The sequence below is a fragment of the Melitaea cinxia genome, chromosome 2 (genome assembly GCF_905220565.1).
Source record: "Melitaea cinxia chromosome 2, ilMelCinx1.1, whole genome shotgun sequence".
Lineage (NCBI taxonomy): Eukaryota > Metazoa > Arthropoda > Insecta > Lepidoptera > Nymphalidae > Melitaea > Melitaea cinxia.
The window spans coordinates 7432571-7455909 of record NC_059395.1 but is presented as its reverse complement, the minus strand read 5'-3'; the positions used below and the strand labels follow the sequence as shown (position 1 = coordinate 7455909).

The window sequence follows — 23339 nt, the reverse complement described above, 5'->3', positions numbered from 1 at the left end:
ATAGAAAGCAAGAAAGAAGCTAAGCGAAGGAAGTATGTAGTGTAAGAAGTAATAATTTCATTCTTTTTCCATATCAAAATACTAAAAATTTCAAACCGACGTAAAGCGTGAATCTCCAATTTATAATGTAAGACTAAAAATGGTGAGCCATCACAAGAGTTTTATTAAACGTTTATATTTCAATATGCTTTGACTTGAAGCGCCCAAATACCTAGTTGCACATTCTTACTTCATACTGGTTACCGCATATAGGTACCAACTTCCCGCTTGTAAAATATTCACATAAGGTATTTAGGTTTTTCACAGAATCTGGTGCTTCTTTCAACGTTCTAGTCTCGGTATACCTGGAGGAATTTAGGCAGTTTATCGAGAATTACTTTACATTATACACTTGTTTACGTGACCCGGAATTTTCTTTCAACTTGGAAAACTAAGGTTTTATGAAACAAGGTTGCATATTCTAAATTAGAACATGACATTTTTTTAAACTTTTTTTTGTAGAGAGACGGTTCAGTATTTAAATTAAAAAAATAATATCAATTGGAAGTGTAGAGACACACATTATCAGGGAGATCAGACAATTTTTCAGAAAGCATTTTAAATTAATCTTTACGGATACTTATTTCCATAAAAAATAAAATTTTATTTATTTTTAGCACTATACAAAAGCTTTTTACATTATTTGTTATCAGTACGATGTTTTTTTTTTTATTGACACTATTTAAATTTTTAAAAAATAATAATAATCAGAAGTACGATACGCACATTCAGCTAATTGAAATCCTTAGTAGAAGTTCTTGCACATGTGGAAATTCCTACATTTAATGTAAGAGGTATTTGTAATTAAGCATCGCTCATCAACCAACAGTGTCCTTTACATATAGCTACTCTAGGTTCACATTTCGTTGGGTTCGTTCTATTTAACCTACCCTGTAACTAAATCAACGCCGATTGCGATAATATCTATCTATAAGCTTACACAAACTTTAGGGGATGGATTTATAGCACATTTTGTAGACATTCACAAACTAAGGATCACTTATAAAATAAACTAACTAATTACTTAAACATACTGTACACAATACATGAAATATAGTCCACAGAACTGCAAAGTTTCCGAGAATTTAATCATTAAAAATATTATTTTCAGTATCTCGTTAATATAAATCGTTCAACGCTGTCAAATCATTTTTAAACGTTGTCTTAACACTCACTATACATAGAATATCAATTCCCTTGATCGAAATGACAGCTGTCATTATTACAATTGTTTGATCTTTTGTATCTAACGTTTGCTACTACTCAACACCTCATGATGACACGTTCTAGACTCATGTGATAATATTTTTAACACAATGCACCGTAATTCATTACGATTATATTAGATGTAATTGGAAAACGATTAGTTTTACCCATGTAGCGTTAAATATCGAACACGAAATATTCGAATCTGGAACACGAAATATTCGAAATTCGAATCCGAAATATAATAAATTTAAGGATCCGTTAGTAAAAATGAATAGTTTGTTATAGGTAGGTGGCCTTAATCGAATAAGCAAACTATTTGAACAGGTCCTTCCCATAGCATTACCCTATTATGTTACGTCGCTTCCCCTTGTCACATTACGTCCTCAATGATAGCGTACGTGCCGTGCCATTGACAGTACCAAACTTTAGACATTTCCTTTTTATCTTGTTCTATTTTGATGTTAGCTGCCTCGGTTAATGAAAGGTGCACAAATTATTTCAAATAGATGCCAAATAACTCCAATATAATTAATAAAGTAGTCTATTCATGTTAAGAAAATAATAAGTCATCACTGTCACTTAGCCTAGCCATACCTTGACATATTATATTTCTATCAATCAAACTTAATCAAAAATTGGCCAAGGCGCGTGGCTAAGCTGAGTGAGAGCGGTGAGTTACTATTTTCTTAACGAGTATATACCATAGTTTACAATCAAAGAACTTAAATCAATTTTTATTGACTAGTCTTATTATGCACTTAACACATATTTATTATCTTTAACAACGCTTGTGTTACATAGCAATATACATGTACATATATAATTTTATTGGAATAAAATAGTTTTTTTGTGTAGTTTTTGTTGGATAAATGCTTAAATTCTTTCTATATGAACACAAATAGTTGTTAAAGAATACTAAGGTACTAAGGTACGTCTAAAACATCGGCGTCCTTAGATATAAGCATGCACCAATAACGTACAATTTTCACCCACTGAGCTGTGGTTTGCCGCGACTGAGGTCTCAAACTTTCTTCTACTTAAAGGATTTCCCTGCACACGAAATAATACTATTACAATTGGATAAGTAAAACGCAATACAGGAAGGATTTAAGTTTGAAAACTTCAATGAAATAACTCAAAAACCAGACTGCTGGGGAATAAAATTAAAGAAACAAAAAAAAAATCCTTAGAATTTAAAATTTGAACCTTAGGATTATATAGTATTGGATTTCATGCCAACATTAAAAAACTTATTTTAATTTTCTCCCAGTAATAATAAGGTAATGGGTATCCATCTACTTGCCTCGAGACCTCTCAGTAGTGGCGTCCTCCAGATTATTGTCCCAGTCGAACTCCGTGACTCCGACCTTCGGCGCCACCTCGCCGAGGTGCCGCCAGCGGAATTCGAAATCACTGTCACGTTTCTTGAGCGCTTCGAATCTGTTCGACCAAACATTTCACATTTTCCACAGATTCTCGGGAGATTTAAGGGTTAACTTTATAATGACGTGACAAAGATCGAGTTATAGGTATTTCTGCATAAATTTGACAAGAAAAGTTTTATCTTCTATATAAATTAGTGACAAGAGTCCTACATTTGTATGTTCTTCATTTTATTTTGAATTAGATACTGAAACGAAATGTTTTTTTAATCATTAATTTAATTACATTCTCTAAGTGGTACGTAAGTACGTAAGGCAGACTTACCTTACATGAGATCGTAGCTAAATGATATTGATCTCAAGTTTTCACTAGCTTCATGTTCCTGTGGTTAGTAAGATAGAAAGAGCTTCTACGGAAAGTTGGGCTAGAGCAACGCCCTTGCAATGCTCCTGACGTTGCTAACGTCCATAGGCGATATCCTCTTACCATCAGGCGGACCTTAGGTTTCTTTGCCAGTTTATTGAAGTAATATAAAACAGACATACCTTTTAAACATGAGGTTCTTAGCGAATTCGTAGAGTTCCAAGTCGAGCGAGTTGAGCCGTCGTATGTGCGCTATTTGCGAGGGCGAGAGCGCGGCCAATGTGGCGCCAGACACAGTCGCGTTGTGCTGCGTGAAGGGCACCGCGAAACGTAGATTAAACGTCTCCTCGAACACGTACTGAGATATCTGCCGGGAAAAGATTGTTTTAAATGAGTTGAACTAAAACAGCTTATATAAGAGTACCACAGCTGGTCAAGTCACATAAAATAGGCCAAGTTTGCACACTGTTAGTAGGCAAGGTCTTTACTCTATGTCGAAAGGTTTGAACTTAATCTCGAACTGGCGGATATTGTGTGTTTATCTTAACGATCGCGTTTGATGGCGTTACGTGCTCTTCAAGAAAAAGTAAATCCACCAGGTAAAGCAAACAGTCAAGAAACAAATATTTGCATAAACATAAATACCTGATTCGTGAGGGAACAAATCTGAAGAATAGATACAAATGAAACTTTTACATAATTGAAAACTTGACGTTTACTTGACTCGTGATTTTCTGAGTTTAATTATGATATATTGATGACAACGTATTAGTACAGTTCATCAACTTACTATAATTTATCACTTCTTTTTCTGAATCATAGTCTAATAATAATAAACTTTATTGCAAATTTAAACAAAGAACAAAATTTACATTACAAGCAATCATAGACACAAATTGTACAACCAGGCGGCGATCCTATTGCTAAAAAGCAATCTCTTCTGACATGATAATGAAAGGGATATTGCTTTTCAGATGGAAAAAAAATAATGAATTAAATTTAAATTAGTAAAAAAGTATATATAACAAATATATAAATACATATACACTAGTATATATATAGTCTAGTTTTGTTTATTATCATTTTAAAAATATTCTTTTCAAACTAGACCGGCAGAGCGTATGAGTGTGTACTAATTTTCATCTATATAAACCATTAGGTATATCTTATGAATTCTTACATTGTTCATAAAATATTACACTCAAAGTCTCCAACCAAAGACACTTGCAATTCTTGAGATATAAAATATGTCGTTCAAGAACTCCTTTATACTCTACAGTTATTTTTATACACTTGCCAAAATTACTGCGCATCAGAGTAACTCCAACCATAAAAGTTATTCCAATCTTACACGTTCAACATTATATTCCTCATATTTAAATAATAACGATGAAATTTCCTAAGCTTTCATCCTAAAATAATAAATGGATGCGGTTATTATTTTTAGACTGAACAAAATTAACTTTTACATAAAATGGAACTCATTACACAGAATTAAAGGAAAACATAGACCTATTTTAACGCTATACTTCCAAATAACTTTTGAGTGTTTTTAATCTAAAGGAAATAATTATTTGTTTGTTTTATTCGATTAATAATAAGAATACTGGTTTTAATCAGTGTTGCAAAAGTGTAAAATAAAAAATCGGTATATTTGGCTCCGAAAAATCGGTAGAAATCGGTAGATTTTTACTCGGAGTAAAACAAAAGTATTTTAAGTCAATAATGCGTTCATTTATTTAAATTTGTTCCGTTAAATTAAATCAAATTCTTTATTTGCATGAATATAGTTAATACATAAGGTGTCATTAGTTACAATGTCTCATATAATCTAGTTTAAACGGCGTGCAAATTTTTGTTCCATTTATAATTATAATTATTTTACATTACAGAAAAAGAAAGTACTCAAAAGCTATACGTTTTATCACTAAGAAACATTAATTATAGAAGTAGTATATACAAGCATTATAAATACAAACAAACCAAAGATTGCATAATTTCATTCTTCGCAGCAACTGCTAAATTGCTAATAATGAAACAGATTATTAGTATTCCCGACTTCCCGTGGGTCCGATAGAATAGCACGTTGCCGCAAAAGAAGTATGAATTAGCGATGAATTCGCTTAATACTTCACAAAATTTCGCAACTACATTTAATTTGTTAAATGTGAATTGAATCTTCCCATGTCAATAATGAATCCGAATACTAATCCTAATCCATCGATATAATCCAAAAATAATCTATCACTAGTCCTATACCTAATTCAAGAAACAAACCCGAAGAAAGGTTTCTTCAGGGATTTTCCCTTCTATACTCACCAGACAATAATAAACTCTATTATATGACGTGTTAGTACAATTTGTTTTAACACACCGCGGATTTGAACGGTCATATTCGACGTGGTGGGAAGAATTTCGGGAAGTCCTCGTACATTGATTTTGTGTTACCGTTTTCTTTTAGTGTTACAGTATTACGAATATTATTTTACCTTTTTTTTTAGAAAATTATTTTACATTAGTTGAAAATTCAAAAATTCGGTAGATAGCACTGCTAAATCGGTATATCGGTAGACAAGGGCCAAAATCGGTAGATCTACCGATAAATCGGTAGCTTTTGCAACGCTGGTTTTAATAACAATTTTTAACCGACTTTTTTTAATGTATATCAGAACCTACCTCAGAACTTTTACCTCAGTGAAAAGAAGTGTTGAAAGGTGTTGCGTGTTCTGTGGTCCCATTTCAATTTGATTGAGATCTGTTGACTAATTTTGAGTAATCTTTGATAAAAATAAAATTTACTTAACTTTTAAAATAAATTTTCAATCGTCATTATAAAACAATGTTTTATGTAAAACTATCCGTTTCAGAATATACAGTACCTGAGAAAAACTAGTAAAAAGCTCAAGTTTTACTCTTTTCATCATTACATCATCATTACAGCCTATACAGTCCACTGCTGGACATAGGCCTCCACAAGTTTACGCCAAAAATAACGTGAACTCATGTGCTTTGCCCATAGTCACCACGCTGGGCAGGCGGGTTGGTGACCGCAGTACTGGCTTTGTCGCACCGAAGACGCTGCTGCCCGTCTTCGGCCTGTGTATTTCAAAGCCAGCAGTTGGATGGTTATCCCGCCATCGGTCGGCTTCTTATGTTCCAAGGTGGTTGTGGAACCTTGTTATCCCTTAGTCGCCTCTTACGACACCCACGGGAAGAGAGGGGGTGGCTAAATTCTTTAGTGCCGTAGCCACACAGCACTCTTTTAAAAATCGTCAAATCATAATTTGTGATGTTCTGCGTGAATGTAAGCGAATGGATTTAAATCCAGATACAAATCATAGTAATTTATGTTATAGTTCGATAAACCTACACACAATGTAGTCTATTCCTAAGGTACGCAACTTAATGCCTGTATTTTGCCTGACATAAATACTTTTTTCCTAATAAATACAAATAATGAATTAAATATATTTTATACACAGAATCCAAGCGAAAATCGAAATCTAAATTGAATTATTTTTCAATTAGTAAAGAGACAGTCACCATTAATATCGTTACAAGTGAAGCCACAGGGGCATCTATTATCACAAAACATCCTTCATGATTATAGATCACCTCGGCGCAACGTATGAAGCAATTCGATAAATGTATAAAACATTTTTTATGTCGAAAATAAATTTTATCACTATACCGTTTTTTATTTTCGTAGGTACTAGTAGGAGATCCGAACTAGATACGAACTTCACCCATCTGTTTTATGGATGAAAAATCTCTTAGATTTATTTTACTATATTTAAAAATAAATAAAGGCCAGGCTAAAAAATTCCTGGCCAGCTATATTTAATTCTACATGAAAAAAATTATTTATATTTAAAAATGCACCTACGAATTTAAACAATGAATTTAATAACTACTTACAATATGAAGCCTGTAGAAAATGCAAACGTTGGGTTGTCTATTACTTTTCTGGCGTAACTACTGGTCAGCAGATATAAAAAGGGTATATTAATATATATTGATACGAGTTACTTTCACCCACGTGCACTCACATGCAAATAAATACGATGATATAGGGTTGCCTGCAAAAATAGTGGTTTGAATGGCAGTTGCCGAATATAATATAGCCTGGCCAGGAATTATCCAGCCAACTCTTTCGCGATTTATCTTTAACAAGCTAAAGCAGATATAAAATAATTTTGATCCATTGAGCTAATGAGTAAAGATCATGTCTAGTTCTGATCTTAGACTATATGTAAATAAAAAAGAAACGAAACATTCAAATGATCGTGGAATAAATCCCACTCTGTATATAAAACTTCGACCTTATTGTGGTTATACTTTTTATTTATACCTACTATATATTTTTAATACATAACAAATACACACGTTTCATAAATAATTAAATAAATAAATATGTACACAATACACACACGGTCGTCTGTTGCTAAAGTTAGCAACTTAATGCTTGTGTTATAGGTAACAGCCGACTGCTAAAGCTAAATTTTTTTTCGATAAAATTACTTATAAATGATACGTATATAAATAAATATATATATTACAGCCAGACTCGAGGTGGGAATCGAGCCCATAACCCCCGGAGCTGAAAGCAGGGTCGTTACAAACTGCGCCAACGGGCTAGTCAAAAGTTTGGAACGATTTTTTATTTTTATTTTTTAAGTCTTGATAATCTTATTAAGTTAATTAATTGATACATACATATATCTAACTTAAGTAACTTTTAGTAAATGTTGATATATGCTTATAATTGACCAAATTAGTTTATGTAAGTAAACCTCGGCTATTAAATGTCTCATCTTCTTAAAGTGAGCACAGTAAATAGATACATTACATATTCATAATTTCTTACTGAATTCATTGATAAGAAAGTGTCGATTTAAAGCAGTCAGCAACTACTATGTGATTTATAAAATTACCTACTAGCTGACCCCGGAAACGTTGTTTTGCCATATATTTTATTAACCTTCCCAACCCCCCCCCCCCCCCTTATAACTTAGAGGAATGAAAAATAGATGTTGGCCGATTCTCAGACCTACCCGATATGCACACAAAATTTCATGAGAATCGGTCAAGCCGAGCAAACTACCCGATATGTACCAGCCGTTTCGGTGGAGTTTGGCAACAAACACCGCGACACGAGAATTTTATATATTAGATTGTTTCAGTGTTACATTCTACGACAGCGCACGCTTTCTATGAGATCGATCGAATAAACGCACGTGAAAATATCGTTTCCACGAACGAGAACTAATAAATAAATAATTAATGTTTACGAAGACACGAGATTTGCTAAGCTCGTGCTACACTTCCTTCCTAATTAAAATTAGTGAAACAATTAAACCCTCTATACATTTAAAATGATGAATAGCTGAATGAATCCACAAAAAGGTACGTGTCTCGACAAAATAATTTTTCTGTGGAGCAATATGACGGAGAGTGATGATCCATTCTTTAGCTATTTACATCTATACTACATCTATACCATTCTTTAGCTATTTAAAGCTACACTATTTAGGAGTGACCATAGGCTATTATTATTTTATTGTGATTGAACAAATAATTCAGTGAAAAATCATATATATATAAAATTCTTGTGACACAACGTTAGTTATAATATTCCTCAAAAACGGCTGGACTGTTTTTATGAAATTTTGTGTGCATATCGGGTAGGTCTGAGAATCGGCCAACATCTATTTTTCATACAAGGTTATAAGAGGGTTTAATAACATATATAGCAAAACAACGTTTGCGGGGTCAGCTAGTAAGAAATAAAAGGGAACAGAAATTACATAGATACTTTAAGAAATACTGCTAGTTTATAATAAAACTACTCGTGTAACAACAAGATAAATATAAAAATTTAACGGCAAAAAAATGTATTCCTAAGTCTACAAAAGTCTATAGAGTAGTTTTTGATTCCATTTTGGGGACACCGGATCGAGTAAAGGGACAATCCCGTTCGAAACGGAGTGTGTGGTCAGCCAACTACACCCAGTAATCCAAGATGTAGAGCAAGTCCCCGTGTAAACCGAACATTAACTATACGTAATAAATATTCATAGAAACAATGGAGGCTCACGCCGGCAGTGGCAAATAGTCACGGACAATGAGTAAAGTGCAAATAATGGCCGTACTTATTTGCGAGGGTCGTTGGACTGGAGTAGGTTTAATAGGAACGTCCCGTACATTGGTATTAACTATTGCACGAGTTACATGTGTCTATGATTAGTGACTAGATGATGCCGGTAGTTCGTCGGAACTGTATATTTTAACTATATCAATTATTTATAATTTATCTTTTACACATATCTTACCTTAGCATTTAAGAATTCAGAATTACTCAACTTAGTGCAGTCTTTACGAAGTTATGATCATTTTTATTTATATAGATTTCTAATCATCAATGAAACAATAGTAAACGTGTATTAAATTAAAAATGAAAGTAATTTCTTTCGTCAAAGAATTACTAGTTATAACTCGAATTTTATGTTTGGAAATTTCGATGTTGAAATAGTGTCCTAAATAGTGTCCTCTGACCTATAAAAAACAGCAAGCAAGAAAAAAACATATCGATCCCTTGCTATATCTAAAACAAAACAAATCTATCCCACAGGAAACATACATTTTCCGGGATAAAAAGTAACCTTATGGGACTTTTACTTTCTGACCTCTATAACCTATATATCAGCTAAATTCCACACAGATCTATTCAGTATTTCTGGTGTAAGTAAATGAGTAAAGAACATAGGAAAAACCATGTATCAAAAATTTTGAATTCATATAGTAGTAAAAATGAAACTAATTTCAAATTCAGTTGGTGTCTCAGAAACTAAAACATCATCAGAAATCGACACAGATATGATCATAAAAAAACCTTACAACTCAAACGTGTCATGTATTTAACAGAATTTTCCATAACAAGTTTCGTTATACTAAGGACCCTTCACCGACTACTAACGAAATCATCTGATTTCTAACGGTATCCAAACACAGACATAAGATTTTTAATACGTTTTTCTTTTTAACATCAAACTCCACTTTCAGATTCGAACCGCATTCGCTACATTTGAATCTAAAATTTATCTTTACTGGTTGAGAAGAAAATAGTAAGAACAAAGAGCCTTTTTTCACTCCTGTTGATAATGCTTATCAACAACATATATGTGAGATAAAGAATTCAACTAGTGAAATGAGCTTTAAGTACAACAACACCGAATCTTCAGCCTGTAATATCCCACTGCTACATGGCCTCTTTTCTCATGTAGGAGAAGGATCAGAGCTTAATCTACCACGTTGCTCCAATGCGGGTTGACAGATATATTCCCTACTAGGAGTAACGATCGCTATCAGCTGTACATAACAACCGGGACCGAAAGCGTACGTGCTCTCCGAGGCACGGTGGGGTACAAGGACAAGGACAACCAGACTGGAAATAAATATTTGTACAAACATAAATATCCACTTCGAGCGGAAATCGAAAAAAATAAATGAAATATATTCACAAGATAAAACACAGAGCCCGGGTACAATTACATCTTTCCTTATTATTGTTACAGTTTCCTCACATAGCGAACAAGTCGTGTTATGTCGACTAATTCCCCATACGACAGAGCACACTCTGTACCCTCTGGACAAATACTACAGAATACGTGCATAAAATATCCGACACTCGTATAAACTTCTTCCAGTTAATTAGGAAAATATTCCTTTCCTCTCCTTCATCAAAAAAAATAACGACGATTCTTGAGCGAAAATATGAATAGTAAGAAGCGAAATTACAGCAAAAAAAAAAAATGTATCTTAAGAATAACTAGAAACTGGATTAAACGTTATGAAAAAGTGCTTCCTCACAAAGCTTTGAGGATAACCCTTCAATCCTTCAAATTAAATGAAGCTTTGGCCTTTCAGACAATAGCTAACTAATTACACTTCGTTTTTTTTCTCTCTCTCAACTTTTTACGGAACATGAAAAGATCAAGTAATACGAAATTAAGCTATAAAGAAAGATAAGCGAATTTCTTTTAAAAAAAAATATCTAATTTATTATATGAAAAACGTGAAGTGAAAAAATTAGTAATTAGTTCTAAGAAAACATCTCACAAATTATCTCGGATTATTCGATTCAGTGCCTACTAATAAGTTTATTTTCCGTTGCTACCGAATTTTAAATATAAAATAGGATTATCATCTGATGTTTTTAGTGTTATTTAATTATTCAGTAGGCAGAGTCCGATTATATAGGTCTATATTTGTATCAGTAGTAGTCTTATTATAATCCGTCACAGTGACATTGACGTATAATGTTATTTTATGCATCACTCGCTATCGAACACGTTAATTAGATTTACGGATTACTCACATCTTTATATATATATTTCTTGTGTGCGTGTGTATGTCACTGAACTCCTCCTAGACGGCTGGACCGATTTTGATGAAATTTTTGTGTGAGTTCAAGGGGATTCGAGGATGGTTTAGATTCACAATTTGGTCCACTGGAAAATGTTTATTTAACTAATTTTTCATTTATAAGTAGTTGTTAATTTTGGAATCTTTTACATTGGATCCGGTAGACTGCGCTACCATCGCAGCATCACAAATTAAATATTATTCTATTTTAATTTCAGTTTGTCCCGACAGTTGGTGCTACGATCAAATCGAAAAAAATGGCAAAACAACGTTTTCGGGGTCAGCAGACGATAAATCCAAAATAGTTAATCCATACAGATTCCTCACATATGCTTGATGCCTGCTTGAATTAGCTGTAACTACGACTGAAATCTTCGACCTGGAGAACTTCGTACCGCCATATAATTTTTCAAATTTTAAATTTTTTTGATACAAAACCTAGTCATGACAATAACGAACAAAAAAATAAATAAAGGATTTGGTGCAGTCGTTCATAAGTATGTTTTTGTAATTTAAAATGTCATTTTATAACGTGAATTTCAGTCATAACGTGTCAGTTATAATGTGAATTTAGTCGCATTAATAATATTGTTGGCTATTTCTATTTCTAATTTGTGTTAGACAACAATTAGGACATACCTTTTGAAATTCAGTGAGTCCGAAGTACGCCATGGCGGCCAAGTTTCGTTTGGCCGACGCGAGCAATACTCGATCCGTATCTGAAGTCCGATGCCGTAATGTCCCGTTGTAACAGCCGACGAGAGCCAAGTCTGCGAGCATTCGAGTCTGCCTGTTGTTTGCCAAGTTCCAGGGACAAGCCGCAAACTCTTCTAAAGTAACCCCTCGCCAAGAATCGCCCGTGTAGCACGCTGGTACCTCCGCCGCTAGATACAATAAAGAAGTTCCAGTTTAGCTATTCTTACCTAGCTAAGTCGTTAGTCTTAAATTACACATATATATCAAAATAATTAATGACTACATTTTAAATAACTTTTAACATTATTTTTGTATTTGACATACAACTCGATTATTCTACCAAAGAAAATATCTGTATATTATTTTTTATTGATTTAATTTAAACAAGATTTAATATAACAATAAATTATACGGTCAATTTATAAATTATATTTTATTTTTATTTCAATATTTTAAAATATTATATATACTAGCTGTTTTGTGCGTGTGAATTTAACAAAAAAGTGATTGTTCAGTTCCCAGAGTCATAAAATAAATAAATTTCTAAAATAAAAGTAGCCCAAGTTACCCCATACTACATCATCTGCCAGTGAAAGTCCCATAAAAATCAGTCCAGCCGTTTCAGAGATTAGCCCGAAAAAACAGACAGACAAAAATTGTAAAACATGTTATTTTGGTATATGTACCGTGTACATCCATATGCATTCAGTAAAAAGCGGTTATTTTAATATTATAAACAGACACTTCAATTTTATTTATTTGTATAGATTAACACTTTACAACTCAAGAACTAATTATAAATAATTTATAATTTACTTTAATTTTTCATGTTACATTGACTCAAAATTAAAAATTACGTCTATAAATCATATTTTTTGTGAGTACAATGTAACAATGGTTTATTTAATTAAACTCACCACAAAATAAGATAAAGAATAATGATAAATCGCTAATTAATTATAATATATTTATCATTTAATTATAATCGCGTAATTAGACATGGTATGAAGTTTTCACGACGCAGAATCTACAAGCGAAATCAACAACTTTGCTTTATAATTTATTGTAACGAAGTGGTCGCTGCATTAAAATAGCCTATTATTAGCTCCTACGTCCCAGAAACAAGACTTTCCATGCAATGAACTAGACACACAAAAATTAAAAAAAAAGTTCATACTTAAGGAAACAATTGTACTTATATTAAATTTTTAATGTATTATATGTGTGTATAAGTGTAGCCTCTTATAAGTAACGAAATTAGATCAATATAATTATCTATCAAATTAAAAATACCAAATAGTTATTCGTACAGTCAGTCACCTATGATGTATTTAGCAAAGCCAAAAAAGAAATAATACTTGGAAAGAATCAAAGATATGTTTGAAAGCTGGATCTTTACTTTTGAAAAAGAATTCATAAATGTAGTGTTACATACATGAATTAAAATGAAAAATATCATCTCATATCCAATCGAATACGTCGATATGATTACCATATTCAAATTGTTCTTTTAAATACTTTTAATATTAAATTTATTATAATGTATATAAGTAATTCGAACAGATAAATAATCAAGTTCCATAAACCTGTCACATAATTTAATTTTTAATTTGCCGTGATATATAGATGTATCGAAACTTCAATCTATAATTTATTCAAGATGTTGACATATTTTATTACACCTAACTTCTGAACAGAATAACATCTGAACAAAAAACACATTGAACTTTAAGTCAAAATTGTTTAAAAAGTGTATGACATTGATTTCATCAGTGAAAAGTTATTTGAATACAAATACATTGTTAAAAAAAATACAAAAAATACTCCAAAGTATAACTACGATTACTTCTTTGAGTTTAAAACTTAATACCGGGTACTTATGATATCTTTACGTTGCGTGCAGTATATGGTCAAACCTGGCTATACTATATCAAAGATCAGAAAATGCAACCGGTAAGCAGGTTCATTTAAAACGTTGTAAAAAATATATTTTTTTTAAAGAAGGAGCTATTTACAAGGCACTCTTTTACGTAAAATAAAAATAAAAAAAAATAAAAATAAAAAGTTGTTACTGAAATATCAAAGAGTTTTAGGACGTGTAATTGCAGCATGTGCTTTACATTTTCTCATCAATATCTGCACAATTATTGCATTCGTTCGCTTTTAGAATGCTTTTTAAAAGAAACGTCTGATCTGATATTTTAAAGAAACATATGATGAAACGTGATGATAATATGTATATATGATGATATGATGCGTTCCACCTTACACATCATCCTCTTCTTGAATTATAAATGTTGCAGTGATGGTACTCACCCGACGCCGTGCGCCCTTGGCACCAGTGTCTCGAACCCTTCCACGTAGCTCCGCGCTTTACATGTCGGTATTCTGACAAATATCTGCAGAAAAAAATATTACATAAATGACACGTCATCACCCCCTATTTACATAATACACTAGCTGACTCGACAGACGTTGTCCTTTCTTGTTAACTGTCAGAAGCGTAAATGTGAATAATCTTGAAGTTTTCTTAAATTTTTCAACTTTTTACGCAGTCGCTTTAAATTTTCTTTCCGTAAGAACTTTCTACAAATTAGTATTAGGATAAAATTAAAAAGCTGTAGTCGAGTTTTACGCTTATCAACACATTTGCCGTTTTATTATTACTTATATAGAAGATATATAAAAAAAAATTAAAAGCAAATAAAACAGCCAGCACACATAAATAAAAATTATCATGTATGCATTACAATTTCAAACCAATATTTTTTAAACAAGACTTAATAATTTTAAAAGAAAAACTCATTGGTCAAAGCGTTGATCATATAGCTCACCAAGTTTCTTTTTCTCGATTTATTGTACAAGTTCCAATGAAACCTTTAAGTCAATAAGTTAGAGGGATAGAATTAAAATTTTAAATGCCTACTCGAATAAAATATGTATGTAATAAAATATTTACACGAAACAAATAGGCCAGTTAAAGTTCGGTTACACAATACATGTCATTAAATTATTTACCAGCTGCCACCTGCAACTTAAATCGAGAAAAAAGAAATCAAATTACGTTCTCCATTTCAGGCTTTTTAACTTTTTGTGCGAAACCCCTATTTTTTTTAAATCATAAACAGTCTTAGAAATGAACCCTTACGATAATAATTATTTCGCAGTTAAAGGCCAGTCAAAATCGGTTCAGCCATGTTAAAAATTGTTAAAAATACCGCTGACGGTAGGAGCACTAATGTGCTAGAAGTCAAACCTGTGCTATGAAAGACGACATCAGTAAATCACTAATTTTTGCGCGCAGTTTTTGGGGGACATTGGTTTCTGGTGGGATTGGAGTCTTTGGTCGTAAGAACTTTTAAGTGGAGAAACCTATATCCATCCAGCAGTAGAAGTTCATTGATTAACTTTAACGAAAATGAACAATCTGAGACAAAGGCCTCCTCAGTACATTGAAGGAGGGTTGGTGTTTAGTCCATCACCAGCTCAAAAAGCGGGTTGGCCCATAATTTTACTACAATGACTATCGATAGCTATCGGTATTTTTGATAAAATCTAGGCAAGCATGGCTAAGTTGAAAATCAACCCCAAGAGGAAATCATCCCCACTTTTATCAACATTAATGAAATTTTCGTCACTACAGTAGAATAGTTATTATAAAATGTTAGCATAATCATTAAAACACGTTATTTGTTAGAGCTTCCATTATTAAAAGTTACTACGGATTGATATCTAAATCTGAGATAAGCGTTATCGATTTTACGGCCACAAAGCGCTTTATTGTGACTGGCGCAGGTTTAAAATAATATTGAACTTATAAATACCCTTTTTAATAACCATCCATAATATTAAAAAACGGGAAAGTTTGTGACGATGGGTGAATGATTTTTTTTACTCTGTAACGCAAAAACTACAGCACTAATTATAATAAAACTTCGAATGACAGCTGTAGATCTAGAATAATACATAGGATATTTCTCATCCCAATATTCCTACGGGATCCGAAATAATTCGGGTGAAACTGCAAGGCACAGATACAACAAAATAAAAGTATTCTATAATATTTTGCACGTAACAGAATAGAACAAAGAATTATTTGTATAATTATACAAACATACCATTTCTAAGCTATGTTATGTATATAAAAGTGATAAAAAAATAATAATTAAAGAAAAAACAAAAAACCCGCCTGCGTGAAGAACAACTAATAGAAAATCAACTGAAAAAGCTGGAACAAGATAAAAATTCAATATGCACACAAAGTCAGCGAAATAAATAGAAACAATATCAAACATTTTGTGCTGTACATTTAAAATATATTAATACGGTAGTCCTTCGAAACTTTATGCAAAGTCGTACATCACATGCAGTCGGAGACATGCACAAAGAGAGAATGATTTGACTTACCCTTCAATTTCATGCCTCCGACTGCATATTATCATATATAAATTGAAGGGTAAGTCAAATCATTCTCTCTTTGTGCATGTCTCCGACTGCATGTTATGTACGACTTTGCATAAAGTTTCGAAGGACTACCGTATTAATATATTTTAAATGTACAGCACAAAATGTTTGATATTGTTTCTATTTATTTCGCTGACTTTGTGTGCATATTGAATTTTTATCTTGTTCCAGCTTTTTCAGTTGATTTTCTATTAGTTGTTCTTCACGCAGGCGGGTTTTTTGTTTTTTCTTTAATTATTATTTTATTTATGTCTTTTTAGTCAGACAAATTACGTAATCGGTTCAATTCATTAAAACAGTTTACATCATGTGGTTGATTAAGTAATTTTTTAGGGTCAAGAGAACTGATAGCAAGCCCGGAGAAAGATCTCACTCTGCTCAAAGCAACGTAAGCCTGACCTTTAACAAATAGGTGACTGCTTAAGTCAACAACTATTAGTTTTTATATAATGAAATAATGTTCTCCACTCTACGTGACATTGGCGGAATCAACCGTGCTTCTCTGGCACAACTGAAAGCCATTAAACCAATCAATCAATCAATAATGAAATAATTATTAAAATTATTTGTTTGTATTTGGTATTATGTATTTGTTATTGATTTTATTAATGTAATTGTAAATGGGTACTAATTAAACAAGCTTCTTTTTAATAGCATTATTTGCCTCAGAAAAAATAAGTTACCTTCTAAATTACTAAGTCGGCGACAACCAACGCGCGTCTGAATAATGGTATCTCAGCCACTAATTATCTTCTATGTAAGCCACTGTAAATATAACTCAGCATGATGGTTATTTTTTTGCATCTAAATTTGTGGCATGCATTCAAATAGCAAACTTCTAAAATAATAATATATGACACCAAAATAGTAATTCTATTAGCTTCTAATTGTATAATTTAGTATGTTTAAAATGTAAGTCATCCTACATTAATCGATCGTCAAATTTGCCTAAAATTGTCATTAAATAGTATATTAAAGCCACTATTATTACATATGAACTATTGAGGACAGACAGAATAAAACACTTTATTTATAAAAATCTATTTGTGTATTGAAATACAATCATTTATAATTATTAATTAAAAAAAGATATACTTAGCACGTATAATTACGTAATTAAAAGAAAAAAAACATTACTGGATTATTAATGCCGCTCGCGCTTTTGTTGGCCTTCCACGCTTTCTTTTCAGTCCAAGCGGCTGTGCTTTTGCCTCTAATGGTGGCATTACGAATTTCAGTCTTATTGCTAGACCTATCAGATGCTTGCAGACGTATTTGCGATAAAAGTCAGGACAATCACAACAACCAGTTATCCAGTCGGTCTGATTGTTTGGTAGTGTTACTTTCCAAAATGAAAAATACCCTTTTTTATATTCGTCAAAATGCTTGAATTTTTTCTCAGCTTGATTATTTTTGGGCGAGTCTTTGCCTGGAATTAAATATGTGTTGCTGTCTGGTGTTGATTGTACAACTCTAATTTTGGTATCAGTTTTAGCCCATTGATATCCGGTTGTCCAATCACATAGCTCCAATACAGGTTGTGTCGCGAAGGTTTCTTCTGTCGCTTGTTGTGACCAGCTAGTAACCATTTCCTCTGCCACCACTAAGAAACGGGCCAACGGTATACGCTCGCGGAGGGTGTTGTGGTCTTTTATAACTCTGTTAAAAGACTCGAGTGCGTTGTTGGTCGCTGGTGATACTGGTGCTGCACCCAAATACCAGTTTGGGTTTTTTATTAGCCATTCTTTTTTAAAATATGTGACGAATGCTTTTTCGTCTTTCCATTTCTTCAAAAACAACTCCGAAGCAGCAGAAAACACTTCAGGAGATGTAGCTGATTGCAGTGCATCAATATCTTCCAATATGTGTTTTCGAATATTCTTTTTTGTCGTTTGGTCCAATTTAGTGCAAATTTTCTTCTTAGCGTGAGCCCAGCACATTTTCACAATCGTCTCTTCTCCAAACACTTCACGAAATGCGTTTTGTATACTTTTCGCAGCGTCGCAAATTAGGATTTTCGGTTCAAATGTTTTAGAAAAAATGGACAGAAGATTGCTCTTTATACCTTGAAACATCGTTTTAAAATCAGCTTTGCGTTCGTTTGTAGATATTGTCAGGCAAATGGGGTGAAATTTTCTGTTTTTATCAGTAGTTCCCACTATCAATACCGGAAACCCCTGCCAAATTAACTTATATGTTGCATCTGCGTGCAAAATATCAGTGACAATACATTGTTTCAACAAGTTCTTTGTAGATAATACGATGCGAAAACTAGGCGGATCACTTTCCAAAATATAATAGGCTATTACAAAAACTTTGTTATCGTTATCTGGCACATTAGTGTGTTTAATTATCCATTTTTCCAATTCTCCTAAAGAAATAGTAGAGGGTCCATATTTGATACGCCGGCGATCTGCTAAATAGTTATAAAGCTGCCTTTTTGTAGGTATTCTAAGTTCAGAGTTTTTCTTTAAACACTCCAAGATTGATTTCGGCTTTAGGTGGAGGTCATACAGTTTGTTGATTTCAGATTTCGTTTCGTTGCTAATACCATAACCGTAGTTATTCTTAATAGAACCGTGATCATGTGCGCAATCTGTGCGATAAAGTAACACTGCTTCTGTATCCGCCTCAAATAGCAAATATATTTCTGCAGCACACTGTACTCCTTTACGTGGTACTTTGTTGCATCTATAAAATCGTTTTTTCCCGTCCATGGAGTCGTGTGTAGTGCGTACTGCCCACGTATTTTCTGCACGCACGGCTTCATTGGCGGAACTCACAGTCGAAAATTTACTTACGAATATCCAGTTCTTAGATTCACCTCGCTTTTTTTTCGACGGCTGACCTTCTTCTTCCGATTCCTCGTCAGAACAGTACAAAGGTACTTCGTTTTCACTTTTAGATGTCATAACTAATTAAAACTTTTCGAAAACTTTAATTAATTATAAATGAAACAATTGCAACACGAACGCACCAACGACAATAAACAAACACGGGCGGGTCGGTACATGAATCGAATGACACTCTCTGAACTCTGATTGGTGCAAATGGCCGGTTGCTGTCATGTCGCGCACTCGCGCCAAATCGTACAGTGTGGCTGTTTTCACGATAAAAGAATATGAAGTATAATTTTACATGTTAAGTTATAATATATGATGTTGTTTATTGAAGCTTGAATATATAATTTTTGAGAAGCTTGTATTGCAGCTGTAAAACGTAAAATGATGATGAGTTGCAAATACCGTGGCCGAGTCAGTAAATTAGTTGGCTATGTATAAATCAGAAGGACAAGTAAAAATAACTGTTGATCTTGACTTGACGCTTTCTTTAATATTTTTAGTTGGCGTTGTAAAGAAGATGAATTAGTTTATTAGAGGCTATCTCATTTTCCCGATGCTTAGTTATTAAATGAGAAGATTGACCACGTGGCCAAAAAAAAATTCTGTGGCCGAATTTATTATTTCTGATTGTAAATTGGTGTGACATTTATTAATTTTTATTTGTAATTTTAATTGTATGTTTTTTTTAACCATTGTATTTTATTAGAAAGGCTACACCCCGAATTTATTCGTCGCCTAGGAGGCGAGTTTAGCATGGCATATGCGTGGGAAAGAGCAAAGACCACATTTTTTAAACTTTAATATTGTATTTCCTTATTAGTATTACGGTAATAATAATCATGATATACCTTTTTAAAATCCTTGTATTGTGTCCTTCAATTTGATACCCATATTGTAGTATTCGAGAAAAAAAATTTTTTTTTCATTAACTACAATGGCCTCGCGCAGCCGCCATGTTTGATTTTTTTTAATGTCACCTATCTAAGAACACTTGGGCAGCTAAGACAAACCTAACGATACCTCAATTATGTAAATCCGTCCAGTGGTTCTGGAAATATGAGGTAGTAAATAATATTACATACATACATACATACATACATACATACAAGATACGCGCGAAAAACATAACCCTTCCTTGGCAGTCGGGTAAAAAGAAGCGGCTATGGCTCAGGGTAGAATTACAACTAGACTTAAACTACTGCTTCTATTTACTATTTTTTTACAAAAAAAAAGATACATCGTTTATTTTTATGCCTGTTTCTTGTATCAACCTGTACGTTCGATATTTGTTGTATTAAGTTTTTCTTTATTATAATATTTCAGTTGTGGGTAAAGTTTAGGTTAGGATATATTTAATATCTAAGGAGAGGTATATATTGCACGCCGGTTCGGTTCCGTATAGATCGTAAACTAACTCGTGTTATAATATCGTGCATAATTTTCCCGCCGGGGTCGCATAATTTCGTTCTGACCTTGTAATTTTCATAAGTTATTTGAATTCATATACGCTTTCGATGGAAATACTATGAATTAAAATATTGAGACTGATATTTCAGAATAATATTTTGGTATACAAATAAAAATATCGGGTATTTTTTATCTTTTTTTTTCAAGGTTCTTTTGGGAATCCGTTAGGGATTTCCTGTGGGTCAACAAAAAAAAGAATCTTTTGGGAAACGTATGACAAGACAAAAACGACCAGAAGATAATACCAACTGCAAATATATCCAAAGGTATCAATCAATAAATGATTTATTAATGAGACCATAACAGTAAGTTTTTTATAAGCACATCAATTCAACGTCGTAACGATTCTCAATAACATTAATAGCATTATGTTGGTGTTATGATGACACTAATGAACTCAACACACATATGGCTACATATTAGACGAAACAATGATTTCATTACCTGTCCAAAACACATTCAAAAACTATACCTATGTTACTGCACTTACTTTTTGTAATTACAAATAACATGACTTTTTAACCAACTTCCAAAAAAGGAGGAGGTTCTCAATTCGACTGTATTTTTTTTGTGTATGTATGTTACATCAGAACTTTTGACTGGGTGGAGCGATTTCGACAAATTTTCTTTTAATCGAAAGGTGGTGTGTGCCAATTGGTCCCATTTAAATTTATTTGAGATCTAACAACTACTTTTCGAGCTATATCTAATAATGCGTTTTTACTTGACGCTTTTTTCGTCGACCTACGTTGTATTATACCGCATAACTTTCTACTGGATGTACCGATTTTGATAATTCTTTTTTTGTTGGAAAGGAGATATCTCAAGTTTAGTACCATGATAAGGAAACCAGGATCTGACGATGGGATCCTAGAGAAATCGAGGGAAACTCTTGAAAATCCGCAATAACTTTTTACTAGGTGTACCGATTTTGATAATTCTTTTTTTGTTGGAAAGAAGATATCTCTAGTTTAGTACCATGATAAGGAAACCAGGATCTGATGATGGAATCCCAGAGAAATCGAGGGAACTTCTTGAAAATCCGCAATAACTTTTTATTAGGTGTACTGATTTTAATGATTTTTAATTTAATCGAAAGCCAGTGTTTATCATGTGGTCACATTTAAATTTCATCGAGATCTGATAACTACTTTTTGAGTAATCTTTGATAATGCGTTGTTACTTGACTATTTTTTCGTCGATCTACGTTGTATTACTCGTCGATGTAATTGAAGTCGGTTTTTTTTTTTCGTTTGCGAGCAAACACAATTATTGTATTTTTTATAATACAAATTAAAGCTCGCGCGATTCAGTTTTTAACAATCATACACTCATACCATCTATACAAATAAATAAAATTGGAGTGTCTGTTTGTAATATTAAAAGAACGGCATTTTACTAAATGCATATGGATGTCTACACGGTACATATACCAAAATAACATTTTTTACAATTTTTGTCTGTCTGTCTGTCTCTTTGTTTCGGCTAATTTCTGAAACGGCTGGACCATTTTTGACGGGACTTTCACTGACAGATAGCTGATGTTATAAGGAGTAGCTTAGGCTACTTTTGTTTAAGAAATTTATTTATTTTATAACTCTGCGAACTGAACAATAACTTTTTTATCAAATTCCATGCGGACGAAGTCGCGGGCACAGCTAGTAGTTATATATGACGTTCGGTGAAACACAAAGCAACTGTGATTTACCAACGACATGTTATTTGAATCATATGCGTTTTTTTACATTACCTATAATACCGACTTCAATTATGTCGACCGAACAGTATAAAAAAATAATAAATAATACATCATAAACCTAACGATATTAGAAAGTGATGTCTATCCAGACAACAGGATTTAGTGTGCACTAAATATTGGGACTAAATTAAGGTTGCTGGGAAACACGAGATATTTAATACGCTAACCTAAGTTTGTATTGTACCTAATGTTAAAATGTAGCAACTTTTAAATTGATGTTTGTTTTTGCTACCTCGACTTTGTTATATTACGATTTGTTAATAGTTTTGTGAGATTCTTTATGTGTCTACAACCTACAAACCTTTTAGCGAAAGAAACATTTTTATTTCATTTAATTACCAACCTGGCAACAGGTTCCCTTAGTAGGGTTATGTAGAAGTACCGCCGGTGCACAGCGGAGCCCTCGTGTCGGTCCAGCTCCCCGCCCACGCAGGCCGTCAGCTCCGTGAAATCGGCGTGAAGGCCACATCTAAGGACAAAGAGAACCATCATTCAATCTCACGTCAATTGCAGATAAGGCAATAACAGAAATTTCGCTACATTTACAAGACCGGAAACTAATAGCTAACTAAACTGATCTTTATACTTCGTTTCACTTCGAGGACTTTTTCACCACCTACTGAAGATAGCTAAAGCTCCAATAGCCTTAAAGTAATTTGTGTAATAAAGGAAAACTCTTCTCAGGTGTTGCT

The 23339-nt window shown here is 32.9% G+C and overlaps 1 protein-coding gene across 1 annotated transcript; it reads right to left on the bottom strand.

Moving 5' to 3' along the window:
* Positions 1 to 2491: 2491 nt before the first annotated feature.
* Positions 2492 to 23136, bottom strand: LOC123659142 (heparan-sulfate 6-O-sulfotransferase 1-like). Its single transcript, XM_045594401.1, has 5 exons — positions 22991 to 23136; positions 14431 to 14513; positions 12058 to 12302; positions 3177 to 3361; positions 2492 to 2688 (listed from the first exon to the last, which is right to left on the bottom strand). The coding sequence occupies exons 1-5, from the start codon at positions 23134 to 23136 to the stop codon at positions 2544 to 2546; spliced, it is 804 nt and encodes a 267-aa protein (XP_045450357.1). The 3' UTR covers positions 2492 to 2543.
* Positions 23137 to 23339: the final 203 nt, after the last annotated feature.

Coding starts and splice junctions, on each gene's coding strand:
- LOC123659142 (XM_045594401.1), bottom strand. CDS start 23,136: ATGGTTCTCTTTGTCCTTAGATGTGGCCTTCACGCCGATTTCACGGAG. Junction 14,514..22,990: donor CTAAGGGAACCTGTTGCCAG/GTTGGTAATTAA, acceptor TTTTTTCTGCAG/ATATTTGTCAGAATACCGAC. Junction 12,303..14,430: donor CCAAGGGCGCACGGCGTCGG/GTGAGTACCATC, acceptor TATTGTATCTAG/CGGCGGAGGTACCAGCGTGC.